Source organism: Patiria miniata, unplaced genomic scaffold (genome assembly GCF_015706575.1).
Source record: "Patiria miniata isolate m_02_andy unplaced genomic scaffold, ASM1570657v1 HiC_scaffold_16, whole genome shotgun sequence".
Lineage (NCBI taxonomy): Eukaryota > Metazoa > Echinodermata > Asteroidea > Valvatida > Asterinidae > Patiria > Patiria miniata.
In genome coordinates, this window is record NW_024037054.1 from 3,926,561 (window position 1) to 3,946,374 (window position 19,814).

Genomic DNA, 19,814 nt, shown 5'->3' on the forward strand with positions numbered 1-19,814 from the left:
AACTTGGAGGGTAGGTTGTTAATCATACTAGTATGCAAAGTTTGAAATGACGTCACGATGACGTCATCAAAAATTTAAAAATAATTGTCGATTTTCAAAGTGCGTTTTCGACTCTTTGCCAGTAATTTATTTAGATCACTCTTTGTCCAAGCAAAGACCTTGTACACACGCACATACATCGTATCGCCGAGGTCAAATCCTGTCCAAAGTGACCGTTTTAGCCGATGTTTCGGCTAACTTTGACAGATTTTATGTTCATGCATATTCAGGGCATATTATTGATTAAAAAAAATCATAATGTGGAAAAGCCCTATGTTCTGTTGCAAACAGACATAGACCTCTAGTTTTTTTTTTCTTTTTCCACTTTTCCCATAGGTTTTGTACACGTTTTTATTCTACAAGCCACTTTGGCAATTATTTTAAATCCGATCAACTTTAAACTCAGCATAGTTATTAATCATCATCTGAGGATGTGTGCCGAAACTTTTCGTCATGCTGACGTCATCACGTGATTTATTATAGAATTTTGAATATTTAATTTTTCCCATAGACTTTGTACACAGATTTTTTTTTTAAAATGTCAATTTTCAGAGGGCATTTTCGACTCTTTGCCAGTAATTCATTTACACCAATCTTTGTCCAAGCAAAGACCCCCTATCAAACAACATTGTGTAATGATGACGTCATGATGACGTCATCCAGTGTTTATTTATAGGCAATTAAATTGTGACACTTTTAATATTTAAAAATGCATAAGAAATCAACCGTACGCGTCCGCAGCATTTTGTTGCTGGCAAGTGGTAGAGTAGGTTGAGGTCTTTATTTCATTCAGTGTGCGTGAAATCACGTGACCCTTGCTTCCGGTCGAAAAAGGCCAAAACCGGAAGTGGCTTATTATTTGAAAGTGGTCATAGATATGAACTTGCTTTTAACGGTGTTAGTCTCTTGGCTGATAGTATTCTTCAAATCATTTACCGTTGACGTCATGCAATCTTCGAGCGCCCTCTAGCGACAGGTTGACAATTTTCAAAAATGTATTTTGAATAGATGTCTGTGGCGAAGTTTGTCGGAATCACCTAAATATTGGTGTATATGATGACCTTGACCCACTTAAGACGTGTGCGAAGTTTTAGGTGTATGACGTCATCAGACCGGAAGTTATAATGAAAAGACCCTTTTTCCTTAGAAAATTCCTGAAAAATCAACCATGGCAGTTTTTATATTAGTTTTTACTCTAATTGTCTATTGAAGGGTAGGTCTAAAACATTTCAAAGCTTCGAGGCAATAAGCAAACTCAGACATGCCCTGCGCACGCTTAAAACTTCAAGTTGACAATACCTCTGCTTGAAAACATGCACAGGACGTCCACAATGTACATGTACATGTACATGCACGTACGTTGTACATATCGTATGTCAGTCAGCCCGCGCGCAGCGCACGAGTTGCTGAGGTCAAATCCTGTCTACAGTGACCGTTTTAGCCGATTTCCGGCTAGCTTTGACAGATTTTATGTTCATGCATAGTCAGGGACGTATTATTGATGATAACATATCATAATACGGAAAAGCCCTATCGTCTGTTGCAAACAGACACAGATCTCTACTTATATGTCTATATTTTGTACAAACAGACCTGTTCCCAAAGATATATTTTCAATTTTATGTTTTCAGAACCCAACCAGCTTCTCTTCGGAAAATGTGTCCCGAACAAGACCATCACCGATTCATATTATAATTTCAATTTAATAGTAAAATTTGTTTAGAACAAATCATTGAATCATTTTGTACTCTGCAATAGACAATCAAAAACATGTTAGGAAAAGCTCTGTGGTTGTTCACTCACAACCACATAGTTCTAGTTTCTGTTATTTTTTTTTTTCTCTTTTATTTTTCAGACTTTTTTCTTATAGGATAACACGTGTTTTCGTTCTACAAGTCACTTTTGGCTTTTTTTCAAATCCGATCGACTTCAAACCTGGCACACACTTAGACCACCATCTGAAGATGTGTGCCGAAACTTTTCGTCATGCTGACGTCATCACGTGATTTATTATAGAATTTTGAATATTTAATTTTTCCCATAGACTTTGTACACAGAAATTTAAAAAAAAAAGTCAATTTTCAGAGGGCATTTTCCACACTTTGCCAGTAATTCATTTACACCAATCTTTGTCCAAGCAAAGACTCTAATTCAAACAACATTGTGTAATGATGACGTCATGATGACGTCATCCGGTGTTTATTTATAGGCAATTAAATTGTGACAATTTTAATATTTATAAATGCACAAGAAATCAACCGTACGCGTCTGCAGCATTCTGTTGCCGGCAAGTGGTAGAGTAGGTTGAGATCTTTATTTCATCTAGTGTGCGTAAAATCATGTGACCCTTGCTTCCGGTCGAAAAAGGCCAAAACCGGAAGTGGCTTATTATTTAAAAGTGGTAATAGATATGAACTTGCTTTTAACTGTGTTAGTCTCTTGGCTGATAGTATTCTTCAAATCATTTACCGATGACGTCATGCAATCTTCGAGCGCCCTCTAGCGACAGGTTGAAAATTTTCAAAAATGTATTTTGAATAGATGTCTGTGGCGAAGTTTGTCGGAATCGCCTAAATATTGGTGTATATGATGACCTTGACCCACTTAAGACGTGTGCGAAGTTTAAGGTGTATGACGTCATCAGATTGGAAGTTATAATGAAAAGACCCTTTTTTCCTTAAAAAATTCCTGAAAAATCAACCATGGCAGTTTTTATATTAGTTTTTACTTTAATTGTCTATTTAAGGGTAGGTCTAAAATATTTCAAAGCTTCGAGGCAATAAACAAACTCGGACATGCCCTGCGCACGCTTAAAACTTCAGGTTGACAATAACTCTGCTTTCAAACATGCACAGTCCACAATGTACATGTACATGCACGTACGTTGTACATATCGTATGTCAGTCAGCCCGCGCGCAGGGCGAGTGTTGCTGAGGTCAAATCCTGTCCACAGTGACCGTTTTAGCTGATTTCCGGCTAACTTTGACAGATTTTATGTTCATGCATAGTCAGGGCGTAGGATAGATACTTTTTGTACAGAAAACGCATGTACATGTTCATTCGACCTGGATGAAACTCCTTTACGGCAGTCATTAATAAAACTGTCGAAACAGCTCAGTGTTTGTCCACAAACACATTTCTAGTTTTTTTTTTTTTCTTCCACTTTTTTTCCCATAGGATAACACGTGTTTTCGTTCTACAAGGCACTTTTGGACTTTTTTCAAATCCGATCGACTTCAAACCTGGCACACACTTAGAACAACATCTGAAGATGTATGCCGAAACTTTTCGTCATCATGACGTCATCACGTGTCACGTGACGTCATCCTTAAGGAGCATACTTTAAGGCCCTATATCTACAGAACCGGAAGTCCGATTTGGTTCAAACTTGGTATGCAAGTGTTCCGGGACATGTTATAGACGAAAATTGCAGTGACGTCATGATGACGTCATCGTGTGATTTTATATAAATTATTTAATTTTTGGACCTTTTACTCATATCTCATGAACGGAATGTGGTAAATTCGAAATTCTTTTTGTAACAGGTTTGTTAGGTCATAGATAGATGCACAAAATTTCGTAAAATGTGTGACGTCATCATGACGTCATCAAAAACGTGATTTTTTGATTCACATATAAGGGTATGTCCGATCGTTATGAAACTTGGTGGGTAGGTAGGTATAGATAACAGCATTCAAAATCTGAAGTGACATCATCATGACGTCATCATCTGATTTTTTATGAATTTTTCAAATTTTAATATTTAATCAAATTTTGCAAAAAATGTATAAAATACGGTCCGATCGACTTCAAACCTGGCACACACTTAGACCACCATCTGAAGATTCAGGTCGAATCATGACGTCATCATGACGTCATCACGTGTCACTTGACATCATCCTAAATCTGCATAGTTTAAGTCACTATATCTAGAGAACCTGAGGTCCGATTGGGTTCAATCTCGGTATGCAGATATTCCAGGAAGTGTTATAGACAAAAATTGCAGTGACGTCACGATGACGTCATCATGTGATTTCATATGAATTATTCAATTTTTGGACCTTTTACTCATATCTCACCAATGGAACGTGGTTAATTCGAAAAAAAATGTTTGCAAAAAAGTTTGTTAGGTCGTAGATAGTTACAGAAAAGTTTTTAAAATGTGTGCCGTCATCCTGACGTCATGAAAAATATTATAATTTTACATAGGATGGACACTTTTTGTATAGAATACGCTTGTACATGTTCATTCGACCTGGATGAAACTCCTTTACGGCAGTCATTAATAAAACGGTCGAAACAGCTCAGTGTTTGTCCACAAACACATTTCTAGTTTTTTTTTTTTTTCTTTTTCCGCTTTTCCCCATAGGTTTTGTACACGTTTTTATTCTACAAGCCACTTTGGCAATTATTTTAAATCCGATCAACTTTAAACTCAGCATAGTTATTAATCATCATCTGAGGATGTGTGCCGAAACTTTTCGTCATGCTGACGTCATCACGTGATTTATTATAGAATTTTGAATATTTAATTTTTCCCATAGACTTTGTACACAGAATTGTTTTTAAAAATGTCAATTTTCAGAGGGCATTTTCGACTCTTTGCCAGTAATTCATTTACACCAATCTTTGTCCAAGCAAAGACCCTAATTCAAACAACATTGTGTAATGATGACGTCATGATGACGTCATCCGGTGTTTATTTATAGGCAATTAAATTGTGACACTTTTAATATTTAAAAATGCATAAGAAATCAACCGTACGCGTCCGCAGCATTTTGTTGCCGGCAAGTGGTAGAGTAGGTTGAGGTCTTTATTTCATTCAGTGTGCGTGAAATCACGTGACCCTTGCTTCCGGTCGAAAAAGGCCAAAACCGGAAGTGGCTTTTTATTTAAAAGTGGTAATACATATGAACTTGCTTTTAACGGTGTTAGTCTCTTGGCTGATAGTATTCTTCAAATCATTTACCGATGACGTCATGCAATCTTCGAGCGCCCTCTAGCGACAGGTTGAAAATTTGCAAAAATGTATTTTGAATAGATGTCTGTAGCGAAGTTTGTCGGAATTGCCTAAATATTGGTGTATATGATGACCTTGACCCACTTAAGACGTGTGCGAAGTTTTAGGTGTATGACGTCATCAGACCGGAAGTTATAATGAAAAGACCCTTTCTCCCTAGAAAATTCCTGAAAAATCAACCATGGCAGTTTTTATATTAGTTTTTACTTTAATTGTCTATTGAAGGGTAGGTCTAAAACAGTTCAAAGCTTCGAGGCAATAAGCAAACTCGGACATGCCCTGCGCACGCTTCAAACTTCAGGTTGACAATACCTCTGCTTGAAAACATGCACAGGACGTCCACAATGTACCTGTACATGTACATGCACGTACGTTGTACATATCGTATGTCAGTCAGCCCGCGCGCAGCGTACGTGTTGCTGAGGTCAAATCCTGTCCACAGTGACCGTTTTAGCTGATTTCTGGCTAGCTTTGACAGATTTTATGTTCATGCATAGTCAGGGACGTATTATTGATAAAAACCAATCATAATGCGGAAAAGCCCTATCTTTTGTTGCAAACAGACATAGATCTCTACTTCTATGTCTATATCTCGTACAAACAGACCTGTTCCCAAAAATATATTTCCAATTTTATGTTTTCAGAACCCAACCAGCTTCTCTTCGGAAAATGTGTCCCGAACAAGACCATCACCGATTCATATTATAATTTCAATTTAATAGTAAAATTTGTTTAGAACAAATCATTGAATCATTTTGTACTGTGCAATAGACAATCAAAAACATGTTAGGAACAGCTCTGTGGTTGTTCACTCACAACCACATAGTTCTAGTTGTTCTTGTTCTTGTTCTTGTTGTTCTTGTTGTTCTTGTTCTTGTTCTTGTTCTTGTTCTTCTTGTTCTTGTTGTTCTTGTTCTTGTTCTTGTTGTTCTTGTTCTTGTTGTTCTTGTTGTTCTTGTTCTTGTTCTTGTTGTTTTTGTTGTTCTTGTTGTTCTTGTTCTTGTTGTTCTTGTTCTTGTTCTTGTTGTTGTTGTTCTTGTTCTTGTTCTTGTTGTTCTTGTGGTCCTTGTTGTCCTTGTTTTCCTTGTTGTTCTTGTTGTTCTTGTTGTTTTTTGTTGTTTTTTGTTCTTGTTCTTGTTGTTCTTGTTCTTGTTGTTGTTGTTTTTGTTGTTTTTTCTTTTTTTGGACACCCTGTTTAGCAGACGCGGAAATTGACTTTGGACAACCAGCAGAGAGTGCAATTCTAAAAAGGAAACAAAATGGCTTATACCGCGTTTGGGAAATGAACTCTTCGTACATTCGCATATTTGCAGTGATCTGTCCGGCAGGGAATACGACAGTTGGAGCATGCAGTTGGTAGTGGAGCTGCTCAAACATGGCTCCAAGGTGGTAGGGCTTAGCCAGAAGGAAGGGGACACCCCCTTGCACTGTGCTGTGGAGAATGCCCTGAGAACTGGTACGTACACGTAGGAGGCCTGTTAAAAACAGTACCCCAAAAATAAAGATGAAAACTGTCAATGGGCGTGTTTCTGAAATGATGGTTGATCATCTTGAGGGCAATTCCATGGTAACTCTTCTGTCAACTCTGTGCTCTTATTCTGTATATAGTCCAAGTATTGTGGGTGGATTTTTCCTCACAGAAGATCCCTTGAAATTAAGTAACCAAACTGCAATAAGAAAGGGGCAACAAAATTAACTTCTGATAAAAACTTTTTTGTTTGTAACTCATGTTGCACAAAAATAACATGGACATTATTGAAATACCTTAGATTTGAAATTTTCCCTCATACTGTGCATTGATGGAAAAATAGATTTGAATTTTGGGGGTTGAGTTTCTTCTTTGAGTACCCCGGTACCCGTATTTTACTTTAATAGGGTACCTGGTTCCTGTACTGTGTGTAAATGCACACCACTCCAGTTCTCAAATCTAGACTTGAAAGCAGCTTTTGCTTAAGTTAGATATGAAGCCGGGGTTTCAATAAAGCCTTAGCCTCTTCCATTGGTGGTGCAAAAGTCCCTCATGAACGCAACGCTTCAAAATTACATCCATATCTCTCATGTTAGACTCAGTTGTATCAAAAGATTTCTTGATTTCAGTGCCTGCCACAATGCAGTCCGTGCTCTGATTCTGTCCAAGCTTGACTACAGGTGCTGTTTGCTGAATGGTGTATCCACGGAATACATATCTCGCCTCCAAAGACTCCAGAACAGATGTGCTAGGCTAATCTTTCAGATGTCAAAACACTCCCACACCTCACCACTTCTCGGACAACTTCACTGGCTCCCAGTGGCTCAATGCATTGAATTCCGCACACTAGTCCATGCTTACAATTCACTAAATCACAGTGCTCCTGATTATCTATCTTCTCTCCTTACAATCCATGAATGTTCATACTCCCTTCGTAGTTTTGATGCCATATCCCTGGTGGTTGACATGTCTCGCAAAAAGTCTGGTGACAGGGCATTTTCTAGTGCTGCCTCCCGTTTATGGAATGCTCTGCCTGTCTCCATCAGAAACACTGATTCTGTTTTATCCTTCAAGAAAGGACTCAAGACCCACCTCTTCTCCAAACAGTAGCTGGTTTTCCTTATTCATTTATTGTTCCCTTCAAGCACCTTGCATCCTTTGGTAATTTGGCGCTATATAAATCTAGTTATTATTCGACTGTTGCTAAATCTCGTGTGGATTTTTTTGCTCAGGATGGGTGGGCCTGTTGGAGTACCTCTTCATTCACCTTTACAAAACGAGCGAACGAAGGAACCTGCCCGACAGATTTGGGGACTCGCTCTTCCATCTGGTTGCCAAGAAATCCGGCCCCGCTGCCCACGCCAAATCGGTCGTGGACGTCCTCCGGAAGTACGGGGTCGACCCGACCAGAAAGGACCGGCGGGGAAGCAGGCCGGTGGAGCTGGTGCCGCTGACCAATCAGCAGATGGCTGAGAAACGAGGCTTGCTGAGCGACGTAGCCCTTGCTTGGGAACAACATGTTAAAGTGCAGCAGAAGCAGCAGCAACAGCAGCAGCAACAACAGTTCCAGCAACAGGCAAGGAATGTAAGAAGTGCTGGACCAAAATTTGAATAAGAAATGATGAATTCTTTTTGGATGAAACATCTTAAGTCTTTAAAGATATAGTCCATCATTTGTAATTTGTGCATTTTGTTCGTTTGAAGGATACTGAACAACTATCTGATGAAGTTTCAGCTCAGCTTCAGCTGTATATTCCGAGAAAAACAGCATTCTAGGATCTCAGTTTCAAATCAAAAGTTGCTGAATCATGTTTGAATTGTTTTGAATTGCAGCTATACTCGATGTCGCGCACTAGTCCGAAGAATTATAGTAACCGCGCACGCCTGTGCGTTGTAACAAAACAAACTACTAATTTAAATTTTCCTACGGTGCGTCTTCTTTCGTTGATAACTTCAAAATGACAGCTTGCCAGAAAGAATAATTTCACAGGGAGTTAAGTCTTCTTACTATCTTTCAACCAAGTATGTTTTTCAACAAAAATTACGCCTGTTACTTTTTGGATGGCTGCAAATGATGGACTATAGCTTTAAATAATGTCAGTTTCACCCATTAGATTGTGTGCCCTTTTAAACCCATGAGTCAATTTATCGCCTTGAACCACCAAGCCCATTAATACCTGTAGCCTGAAACTGCCCGAGCTCTCAATAGTTTCAATCTATTGATCAACAAACAAACGCAATGTGTTATTGATGTACCCTTACTTGGCGCGGCCCCCAACGTGGCAGACTTTGATTTTTCACCTGTAGCGCCTACCTATAGCAAAAGTTTTAACTAAAATTTCACAGAAAGTGAAAATTTCATCAAGTTCTAAATACTTCCATTCATTAATCACCAGTTCATCTTCCTGTTACAAAGAAGAAAAAATTATTTCGGCGTGATTTTCCAATTATATTGCAGTACCCCCTGCTACATCAGACTCGGCTGAGTATACAGTGTTTGTAAAATACGTCGACAAAGGGCAATACCTTATAGACCAGATTCCTATTTATTATCTTTGTTATGCAGATGCCGAGCCAACGCTTTCCTGGTCCCCACTTTGCATCTGGTAACCAGACTCAGGCGCGATACTTCCCCACAAGACCTCAGGCCAGGCCCCAGCCTCAACCCCAGCCTCAGCCCCGGGCCCAGTTCTTTGATCCTAGCAGGATATTCAGCGCCTCGGTAAGTGGTAGTACTCGACACGGGCCCTGCGCAGGAGCAGTCAATTGCCAACCTCGTTTCCATGGGTACCATGATGGTTTCCCATCATGCCTTGCGCGATCTTGACCCCTGGAATTATGTAATATAAATGTGCCACATAGTGGCACGCTTAAATTAGGACTGCAGTCAATGTATCTAACTTGCAGCGTGGTGCTTAAAATTGTGAAAGTTTTTTTTTGGTAGAATCAATCCTTCCAAACATGAGATTTGGATGACGGGGTATTAAGCAAGGATTTATCTTTTACCTCGTATTTATCTCGTACCTCTGTCGTCTGTTTACAACACAAGTTACAGGGTTTTTTTTGGGGGGGGGGGGGGGTTTGGGAAATGATGCATCCAAAATCCATATCGTTCAGTCATCTTGCAGTTTTGAAATAAAATGTTCGTACGTGACGTGACACGCAGGAGATAATGCGTGAGCGCCTTAGGGAGTGCAGTCTTCGAAATGCGTACGCTCTGAATAGCCGGTCAGCGTGGTTTACGTATTCCTCACGGCCAGTCAATCGAGGCCGGTCAATTGCACTTTCTGCGGGAACAAGTGACCGCTTTTTGACCACTTCCGAGAGCCCAATGGACAGGACTCACCGCCATACGGCGTGAAATACGCACGACTGATCTTATGTTGTGAATGTGCGCAAAGCCAATGTTTCTTGGCTTGGGTGTCGTGTGCCAACGGTGATGCAATAGAATTTCATTCCAATCACGGATCCTACACAAAAGGAAGAACGACTGTTCTGAGCTCTAAGGCGACCAAAAAAAGTCTCCGGTTTCTGGTATGCACGCACGTTGCCTTAGCCATGCACGTCGGCAACATGAAAAAGGTTTTTTCAATGAAAGATGATGTCTCAAAACCGCGAAACTCACTGGTTTCACTGGAATCCTGCTGCTGCACAATTTTAACGTGTTTCTAGATGGGGTTACGATCGAGAATAAGCTTTATGTGGCCTCTCTGTACTCCCATATATTTGCACTAAGTTTAGTTGGGCACCATTTGCAGTCATCAGCCAACATTTGACACAAAAAAAGTAAAAAAAATTCAAAAGCCGCGACGCCGCACCACTTTTTGGGCAAGCTCCATACCAGAAGCCAGAGACTTTTTTTTTGGCCTAAGTACAAACTTAGGCCAAAAAAAATAGGTTGGACTCGTGATAACAGGCATTAATACCCGTTCGCATGTTAATGGCAAATGTTCTGGGTGTGCCATTTTGTCCTGTTTTTTTTTTTTTTTTGCATGACATCTTAAACGGAAATATTCATTAAACTGTAAGCAAAACCACTCCTTATGTAAGATATGCTTGTTCCAAAATTGTTAAAAAAATAAATATGTCAGGATATAACAGATGGTATTGTGCAGTTTTTGTTTCATAGATGAATTGTTTACCCATCAAATGTGACACCTTTTCCCGAGAACACCGTTAACCCAAATTTCGTTTTGAATTAGGCTTTCATTAAAAAGTTTTAGAGAGATAGGGGTCCAAACGGATAAAACAAATACAACATTTCATAGTTCATTTTAAAGGTAAAGATATTGTGCTCGGTTTTAACCATGTTAACATGGTTATGTAGTTATCACGTATCAGAATTCAATAATGAAGGCCAAAAACTTTGGATCATGAATATTCAAAAATATAATTAGCTGGCTTGACAGACTTCGACATCAGATCATGCGCAGAGCCCTGCAAATCTGAAAGCCGCCACGCGCAGGGGTCTTTGTTGACAAGTTTCCATGGTATTTGCCACCAGTACGGGCTGTTATCACGCAGAGTTGGGGCAAGTCGTTAATCCTTATGTGTAGGATCCGTGCTCCAATGGTCCCCCAAACTCTCCGTTTGCAACCGTTGAGGGGGTACTGTGAACAGAATCCATACGATAAAATTCTGTATATTGTGAGAGTAACAAGCCAACTAGGCACCTCCCCTGATCAGGCATGCAACTTTTCCTCGGATTAGCTGATTTCCTCTTTTTTTTTACTTCCAATGTGTGCCATTGAAAATAGAAAAACACTGTACAAAGTCTGGGAAAGATTTGAATTTCCTCTTTTTTTGTGACTTCCCGGCTGCATGCCTGCCTGATTGAAAATCTTCTTTTATTTCAGCCAAGGCCAAGTGACTCGACTCCGTTCTTTGATCACTCCAAACTATTCGGAGGCCCTCAGGTAAGCCTTTCATTCTTTTCCATAGCAAGGAAAATGGTCCACATGGGAACAAACAAACTCCCGCAGGAATATTAGTTTTACACTTATGCAAAGGAGCCATCTTTTTTGTACCCCGCCAGCGAAGCCGAAGGGACACACTGTTTCCGTCTTGTCAGTCCTGTGGGCGTACACTACATACACCTGTAGAACAGACAGACAGAGGGAGAACAACAGATTCTTTATTGACCACGATCGTTCATCTTTTGTTTAAAACGGTCCTTGATCGTGCGTTTATGTGCCTATTCTATGGGAGAGCGTTATATTACAGGGACAAAGAAAAAGACAATGGCTTGTCCTCGGGAGTTATGGAAAACACAACTACATGTGCGTGTTTATGGTGTAAATTGAGGACACATCATCGATGAATTGAGGACAGGAACCAAATTGAGGACGACCTTGATTAGAAAATGTGTACAAAACCAATGAGAGCTGTTGCAAAAAAGTTAAAGAGTATAAACAAAGGAAAAGGGAAGAGGAACAACAGAAAAAATCCATGGTTTACACCATAAACAAACGTGCATGCATTTGTGGGCGTGTTCAGGCTCAAACCATGGACGAAAAATGCTGGAGAACAAAAGAGAACAATATCGTCCGCGATTCCAAGCATACGTCTGCGATTGGGGTCATGTACAAAATATATGGGAGTCATCCTAAAAAGTTAAAGTACAAACAAAAGAGGGTCAATTGGAAGTCCACGATCAACGGTGTGAATACCACTGCATGTGTGCGTGCTTGCATCTTTATTTTTGGTTGGACTTAATGTATGTCATGAACCTTGATAGCGAGCTGCAATCGGCTGAATGAGAAAGTGTCCCGGATGCTGATTTCGGGCACAATTCAAAACTTGACTCGGCAACTTTTGAATTGAAATCAAGATCCTAGAATATTGTTTTAGAATACGGAACATACAGCATTCGTTGAACTGAAACTTCATCAGGTTAGTTGTTAAGCACCCTTCTTTAGATTTTGAGCACTTTTGTTGCTTCGAACAAAAAAAATTGCACAAAGGACAATGATGTACTCTACCTAAAAGAACTTCACCTCCCTCCAAAAGCTTACATGTATGTTCTTTAAATGCAGGCCCATGGCCAGGGGGTCGGGGGTTGAACGACCCCCTCCCCCCACAAAAAACTGCCGGAGGTCCACCGTTTCTTCGCAATTGTGTATTTCCATGCCAATCTATATTTGTTACACATGAATAGGTCCACTTTATGGTGAAAAACGACACTCCCCTTCCTGTAGGAGCGCCTGCGCGATCGCGCTCCTTCAAAATGAAGGACTGCTTCTTTCACTGATTTCTTCAAAATGACAGCATGCCAGAAGGAATAATTTCACAGGGAGTTTAGTCCCCTTACTATTTAAACCAATTATGTTTTTCAACAATAATTACGTCAGTTACGTTTTGGGTAGCTGCAAATGATGGACTGTAGCTTTAACCCCTACATGGGTTGGCTACGGCCCTGAAATGCAAAGCACCAAATTTGTCATAATGTGCATGTAACTTGGGATAGGAACCGATCTTTTGCTGCCTTTACCATGGTTTTCACAGAATGAAAAACATACTCCCTTTCAATTCAGCAGGCTTTGCCCTTGGTGTACCTTCAATACTTTCTTATATTTAAGAAGACTTGTATTTTGTGTAAGTGTCGTGTTCTATTGGCTTTGGAAGAAAGGAACAAAACAAGGAAGCTGCGAGCTTGAATACCAAAAATAGGATACAACCCATCATGTGATTTTGAGAGTTGCGTTTTCAGTTTTGATGTGGTGTTTCGTAGTTTGAAGTTTTTAACCAGAGCACTGTATCTTCAAGGTCATTTTGTCAGGGTGAAAGTGGCCACAAGCGTGTCAGTTTCGATGTGATCCATTTATGAAAGTATTTAAGTAGAACACCTGCTCTTGAAGATCATTTTGCGTTCTCGTGAAGATCATTTTGCATTGTCTTAGCAGCCACATCACAGTAAGTCGCCATTAACAAAGTATCATGTGTACAATCGACATTGAGCCTCAAACACTGATGCTTATACACTTTCTCAATTTCAACTAAACCAGCAATCAAACTTGGTAACACGTGCTGCCACTTGACTTATGAGGACACACGGGACAGATAGTTGAGTGCAGAGTCAAATCTTCTTTTCCTATTAAAGTTGAAGTGGTGAAATACAGAGAACACTGGCTTCAAACAGCTGTTGGTTGGAAACTGTACCCAAGTGGAACAGCAACTGCTATTTCAGATTGTCCTTCGTGAACTTGTTCAAATCTTTGTTTCCTGTGTACTATTTGAGAGGCAGACTTTCAACGAGTGCCCAATCAGAAAACTGGAAGGTGGCATCGTACGTCTGGCCAGCTGTGACCCAATCACGACACGGTGGCTGTCGTACATGGACCTTGACGTTTGATTCAGCTACATGTACCTTGACTTTTGATTCAGCGCTGCATACGAGAGAGGGAGAGTTTGTTATTTTTGCAACTGCGTTGCTGCTGAACAGACCTGCAGTTATTCTCACCAGTCAAACTTGTCTTGCTTGATTTTGTCATCATCTGGGAATCACGCTTTTCTTCAGCCCTCCATTCAGTGTGAGCAAATTTCTGCTGTGTTTCTCTACCCATCATACCATTATCTGTACAGGACACAGAACAATCACATCTACTGTTGTTGACACTGCGTAAAATATACATCAGCAGGAAGACTCTGTGTCAATCATGTGGTCGTACCCTGCAAATGTCACCGTCTATGCCCAAGCTACAACATCCCTTGCACAGCTGGACATTCTGGTCTGTACCTTCTTCACCTGTGTCTTCCAGAACCACAGCGACAACTGCTCCGTGGCCTATTCCCTACCCCAGATGGATCATCTTCTGATCTGGGATGAAACGGGACCATCTCCCTGGGCACCGATGAACGAATCCTTTGATGTACCAAACAATGAAAGATACGAACTGTTCAACCACTCATTGCAAATCGTTGCTTTTGAGAATCTGGCAGAGGCTGACCAGTTTGTGTATTTCAGTACTCGGACTGTGTTGTATGGTTTTGTCCTGCCTGTCCTCAAACTATTAGGGATCCTATCCATTCTGTCTTTTTTCTTTACCCTTTGCAGAGTTCCCTCCATGCGGAATATCACTAATTTCTATCTGACTAATTTGGCTGTTGCAGATTTGATGGTCTTGATTTCAGAGACCACCCATGAGCAATGTGTGGCTTTGACAACACAAACTAAATTGGATATATCATATTTGGGGAACTCAGCCCAAGCAGTTTTTACTCTCTTATCGTTCACATGCTATGTGGGTGTTATTTCATCTATCGCCTTTGTAACACTGCTGTCTTATGATAGATATTTTGCCATTTGTTACCCTTTCCAACACCGTAATCTCAATCTGAAGCGACGGTCAATACGAGCAGCAGTTTGCATATGGGTACTGTCTTTTTCCATGAATTTGAGTGATTTCTTTTATCGGATTCTGGCCTTAAATGCACCACCAATCAAATGTCTTGTTTGGCCAACTGAAGAAAAGTATAAACATCTATCAAGTAATGTGCAGATGCTTGTGACTTATGATGTAACTTTGCTTCCTTTGAATCTGATTTTAAGGTACGTGATTTGCTGTGTATTCATGTTGAGTTTGATCCTCACAGTCACTTTCAATATGCTCCTTATTAAGGGACTGCATGCACCAAATCCAACTGGTGATCAGATCCGAGGTCCGTCAAAACATCTACGAAGAGTTACTCTGATACTTGGCATCAACACAGCCGTGGTATTTGTCTGTTTTCTGCCCCAAGCTATAGCTGGCTTAGTTGGAATTTTAAGGCAAAGCAGCGAAGAAGTGAATGTAAATGAAGATGTGAAATGGAAGTTGGATCTGATAATTGCTTGCCTCAGAGTCTTGAACTCTTCCATTAATTCAGTCCTGTTCAATGCTGGTAGTGGAAGGTACAGGAAGGCCTTTAAGCAAGCCTTCTGCTGCAGAAAAAGGCAGCAAGTACCAACGAACAATATCCCTCTGCAGACATTACCAAGAGCAGATCCTGCTGATCGGATCAGATTATAGGATCCAAAGGCTAAACTCCCCTCCTAGAGAGAAAAGAAAAAAAAATAAAGTTATCCTCATAGTGCTGCAGTCAAACCTCAAATCGAACTAAAAAAAGCCAAACATGGCATTCCGAATCGAACTGAACTGAACCGAAATTGTCGGTTTAGAAGTTTGGGAAATTTCTATTTTCTGAAAGTGCTAGAAATGCTAAAATTGAAATGCATGGATGATTGAATTCTCAGTGTTAACAAGTCACTATATTCATCTTCATTGTTTGGTGGGCTAAACTTCGCGATTGTCCGTCTTCGGTGTGCATAATCGGTACAATGTAGCATTGCTATAGTGTAGACCATGTGTACATAATGCATGCCTGTCGCGTGTGGTAAAGTAACATCACTGCGTCCTTTGATAAGCGACCCCCAAAATAGACAGAGCACATTCGTGCAGGCAAGAGGGGTTACTGGTGTTACTCACAATGCAGTATTATTGCTAGTATTCGGGAAACCTCTTTTTGATAACACGCGCTGTTGTGGCACATGTTCATGTATTTTGTTACCGCAACCGTATTGCAAGAAGTCGATGCCAGTGCGTGATTTTCTAAATGCCGATTTACACAAAGGATTTCGTTGCGCTTTTTGTAAAGTACCGAGAGTAACATGCCGACTTGAGCGAAATAGTGACTTGTCAAAAGCCAACTTACAGCTCGATCGGGCAAACGTACATGTACATATGTATGTATATATGATTTTCAATGTACATTGTACATGTACTTCCGATCCGAACCGATGTTCGAGGAAAAAAAATCCGATATGAACCGAACCGAACCAAACCTGGAGGATTAGTTTCAGCACTGAATCCTCCTTCCAAAAGTTTCTTGAAATTCCAAAAGCTGAATAGAAATTTATTTATCATTGAGAAACACAAATGAGAATCACTGGTATTCGCTGATGTCAGTTTTGTATTGGGGGAGGCATGGCTTACTTTGTTTTAAAGAAATAACTGAACTCCTTCTACCACTGCATTTTTGATTTCCACAAATCAACAGATTTCCAATGTAAATAAATTAAGTCTAAACACTCTTTTGATTGTCACATGTCTGTAAATGACACTGTACATAGAACTACCAGCATAGACAGATATTACTGACTGTTGTTTCCATGTAAATTGAAAACAATTGTATTACATTTGTACAAAGATTGTAATGCTATTAAACTTACTGTAACTTCTATGCCGTTTCCTTTGTCATTCCACTTTGGGACTTGTTCTTGTTTTATACAATCCTTGTTTTCTATGGGTTCCCCCTGAATTAATTGCATTTGTAATGCCATGAATGCTAGTAATATAATTAGATCTCCATGAAAGTCTTTCTGTGACATTTTCATTAATTAAAAGATTTTTGTTGGCCGGTTTTAAATACTCCAGACCAGTTGGAGTCTGGATGTTGGCATTCGGGTCATTATCAGCCTACAGACTCCAATTGGTCTTATAGTGTTTAATACCGGTCAAGTACATATTTATTCCCATTCATAAATACCTTTGCGGTCAATAATCAAAATTTTTGGTTCAGTCACAGGAGAGTTTAATGACTTGAAATGATACATGTACAACCAATTAAAGGGAAAATACAACATTTGCAAACATCAAAAAATAAAACTACCAAATCATTTTGAAATACCTTGCTGGACTGTTAGTGAATGACAGTGTAAAGCATCCTGTAAAATCATGGCACCTGGTATACTGTCATTTTCAAGAAAAGTGGTATTTTTGTATCAATTTTCAACGCTGATCGGCCGATCAGCGTTGGAAAAAAACTGGCTTTTCTTCAAATACTGGCCCCATTTGACCATCACACTTGTTTGCAATCGATTACACACCTATGAACGGGTACAAGCCAGCTAGACTGGTTCCCTGACCTTACAATTCCCCAATATATGTAAACTACTCTGTTTCTTCTTAAATGGAGTTAGTCAGGGAACCAGACTACAGGAAAATGATTGTTTTTCTGGGTTTTTATAGCATTTTCGAGCCCCAAAACCTAAAAAAATCAGTGTAACTACATTTGCTATATATTTCCAAACCCCCAAATCCATTCATTTCTGAAAATTACAGCAAAAGCAAATGATGTATATTCCCTTTAAAGTCAATCAACTTTCACACCATACGAAAGTGAAGCACTCCTTTAGCAGGCCCAGCTGCATTGACAAGTTCCCCTTGTTTAGGAGATCGAGTAACTATTTTTAATAGTGAAAGTTTTTTTCCCAACATGCTATCGGTTTTAAAAGCAAATTTTGTGAGAAAACCAACTTTAAGAGCTCCCAATAAAGAAGCTTCTGGTTCCTGGTTTAGAAATCAAACGGGACGTCCCCATCATCTTTTGATTGAAAAAAACATCTTTCCGGGTTTTGATTATTCAAAAATTCTTATTTTGATGTAGGCCTTATGATTCCAAAAAATTCTGATGCCTCGTAGACAAAAACGTAAATCGGGTACCGCAGTAAAAAGGTTCACCAAAGGCATAAGGTAAATGCGATTAACTTCATTTTTCCACAAATGGTTACTAATGAACATGTCATTCTTACTAGGTTAAAAAAGTTCAAAACTTCAAGTTAGTTTCACTTTGGAAAAAAAACATTGGCTCTTTTGCATTATTGCAGTTGTTTTTACTCGCCCTGTAGGAGAATTTGGAAGCTTCAGCTGGATAAAAACTAATGTGATGACCTCAATAAGTAGCCATTAATTTCACATGGTAATGCATTTTGTATTAGTCATACATTGTAGTTCGACACAGTTGCTAGTGCAACTGCAGTCTAATTGTATTCATTGTGATACTTTATGCGCGATGATCATACATCCATTAACCCTCCTGCTGTCTAAATAGTCACAAGCAGTCAACAAAAATGAATCCACTTCTCCTGTGCCTTTTACACAGGCTAGCCACCTACAGTCATATCGTATTTCAAGCAAGCACTGTGCCAGTCAAATTCAGACAGTAGACAAAAGCAGACAAGTGGTAGGCACAACTGGCTTATCAATTAGCTACAATCAAAGCATAGCTGTACCATGTTATATAAGCAGTCACAGCCAGTCAATCCTGCTTTGTTTAGGCTGCGAGCTCTTGACTGTTGTAAACAGTCACTTGATTGATTTTGACTGAAAGGACAACTTGGCACAGAATGTATGTTTGCATAAGAGGGTTAATGTGATACTTTATGGGCTTGAGCAACAATCGTACATCCATGAACCCTTACCTCAACTAAAGCTACAAAATACTACTGAGTAGTAACCTGTAGTATGCATTTCTTTCCATACAAGTGTGTTCAACTCATATAGTATTCTGTGGTATTTTTGGTCCTTGACCCCCGAAAGAGCCCTTGGGACATTAGGGTTAATTAAAGTCTAACTGCAATCAGTTAATATACATGTAGGTCTTCATTTTTTGGTTTTGGTCTCTGTGTTGGTGTAAAGGATTTCAAGGTATCCGTCTAAAAAGTAAAATTCTTGGCCTTGGAAGTACAGCTCTTGGTCTTGGATGCAGAGTTGGCAGTCTTCATGACTTGGGGTTAAATAATTACAACTGTTGCGAGATTTGTAGAATGCCTTGAAAGTGGTCCAATATTTTTCTAGGGCCCGAAGTTTTTCTTCAATGTCTTTTTAGTCACACTTTTGGGAAGAGGAACATAAGAAAAGTCTCGATTTACACCAATACACAAACATGTATGTCTGTGTGTGTGTTATGTTTTGGTTAGGTTAACTCTTGTCAGCACGATAACTTGAGAAATACTTTACTTAGGAACTTGAAATTTGGAGAAATTGTGAAGTGGGAGGAATATCATCGCTCGGTAAAATCTGGACTTTTCCATTTCACGCAGCTTTGCCTCCTGAAACAGAAAAGTCCAGATATTACCTTGTGATAATATTCCTCCCATTCCACGCTGAGCCACTCAATATTTGTATAATAATACCCCCATGAAAGATGTGTGCTTCACAGTTTTGGATCTGCAGCAAAAACTACTGGACCGAATCAGGAGATCATTGTATCATATTTCGTCTAAGAAGATTCTCCATCCATTGGTACAGGTGGTTTGAGTCTCAAGGTAGTGGAAGTATGCCATTGGGGGCCACCCTTATAGTAGACTGTGGACTGGCAATTCTCAAGAGTCAGTTTGTGGTCTGTGGTGGGTGTGTCTAACTAGAATCAATGAATGGAGGCTTAGCTGGTGACCTGAGCTGTTAATCAAAAATTGTTGCATAAGGCTACCTCCACAAGGGGCCACGAACAGAGGGGTTCTACAATATT

The 19,814-nt window shown here is 39.8% G+C and overlaps 2 protein-coding genes across 2 annotated transcripts in view; both read left to right on the forward strand.

Moving 5' to 3' along the window:
• The window catches only part of LOC119722700 (TPR and ankyrin repeat-containing protein 1-like), a 32,676-nt gene extending 21,106 nt beyond the window's left edge, over nucleotides 1-11,570 (forward strand). Inside the window, exons 6-9 of the mRNA XM_038192954.1 lie at nucleotides 6,373-6,515; nucleotides 7,760-8,112; nucleotides 9,094-9,249; nucleotides 11,384-11,570. Of these exons, the coding sequence (XP_038048882.1) occupies nucleotides 6,373-6,515; nucleotides 7,760-8,112; nucleotides 9,094-9,249; nucleotides 11,384-11,518 (787 nt within the window). The 3' untranslated portion in view covers nucleotides 11,519-11,570. The remainder of the gene's footprint in view (nucleotides 1-6,372; nucleotides 6,516-7,759; nucleotides 8,113-9,093; nucleotides 9,250-11,383) is intronic.
• Nucleotides 11,571-13,751: 2,181 nt separating this feature from the next.
• Nucleotides 13,752-15,535, forward strand: LOC119723194 (kappa-type opioid receptor-like). The gene has a single exon (XM_038193754.1). The coding sequence runs from the start codon at nucleotides 14,183-14,185 to the stop codon at nucleotides 15,533-15,535; it is 1,353 nt and encodes a 450-aa protein (XP_038049682.1). The 5' UTR covers nucleotides 13,752-14,182.
• Nucleotides 15,536-19,814: the final 4,279 nt, after the last annotated feature.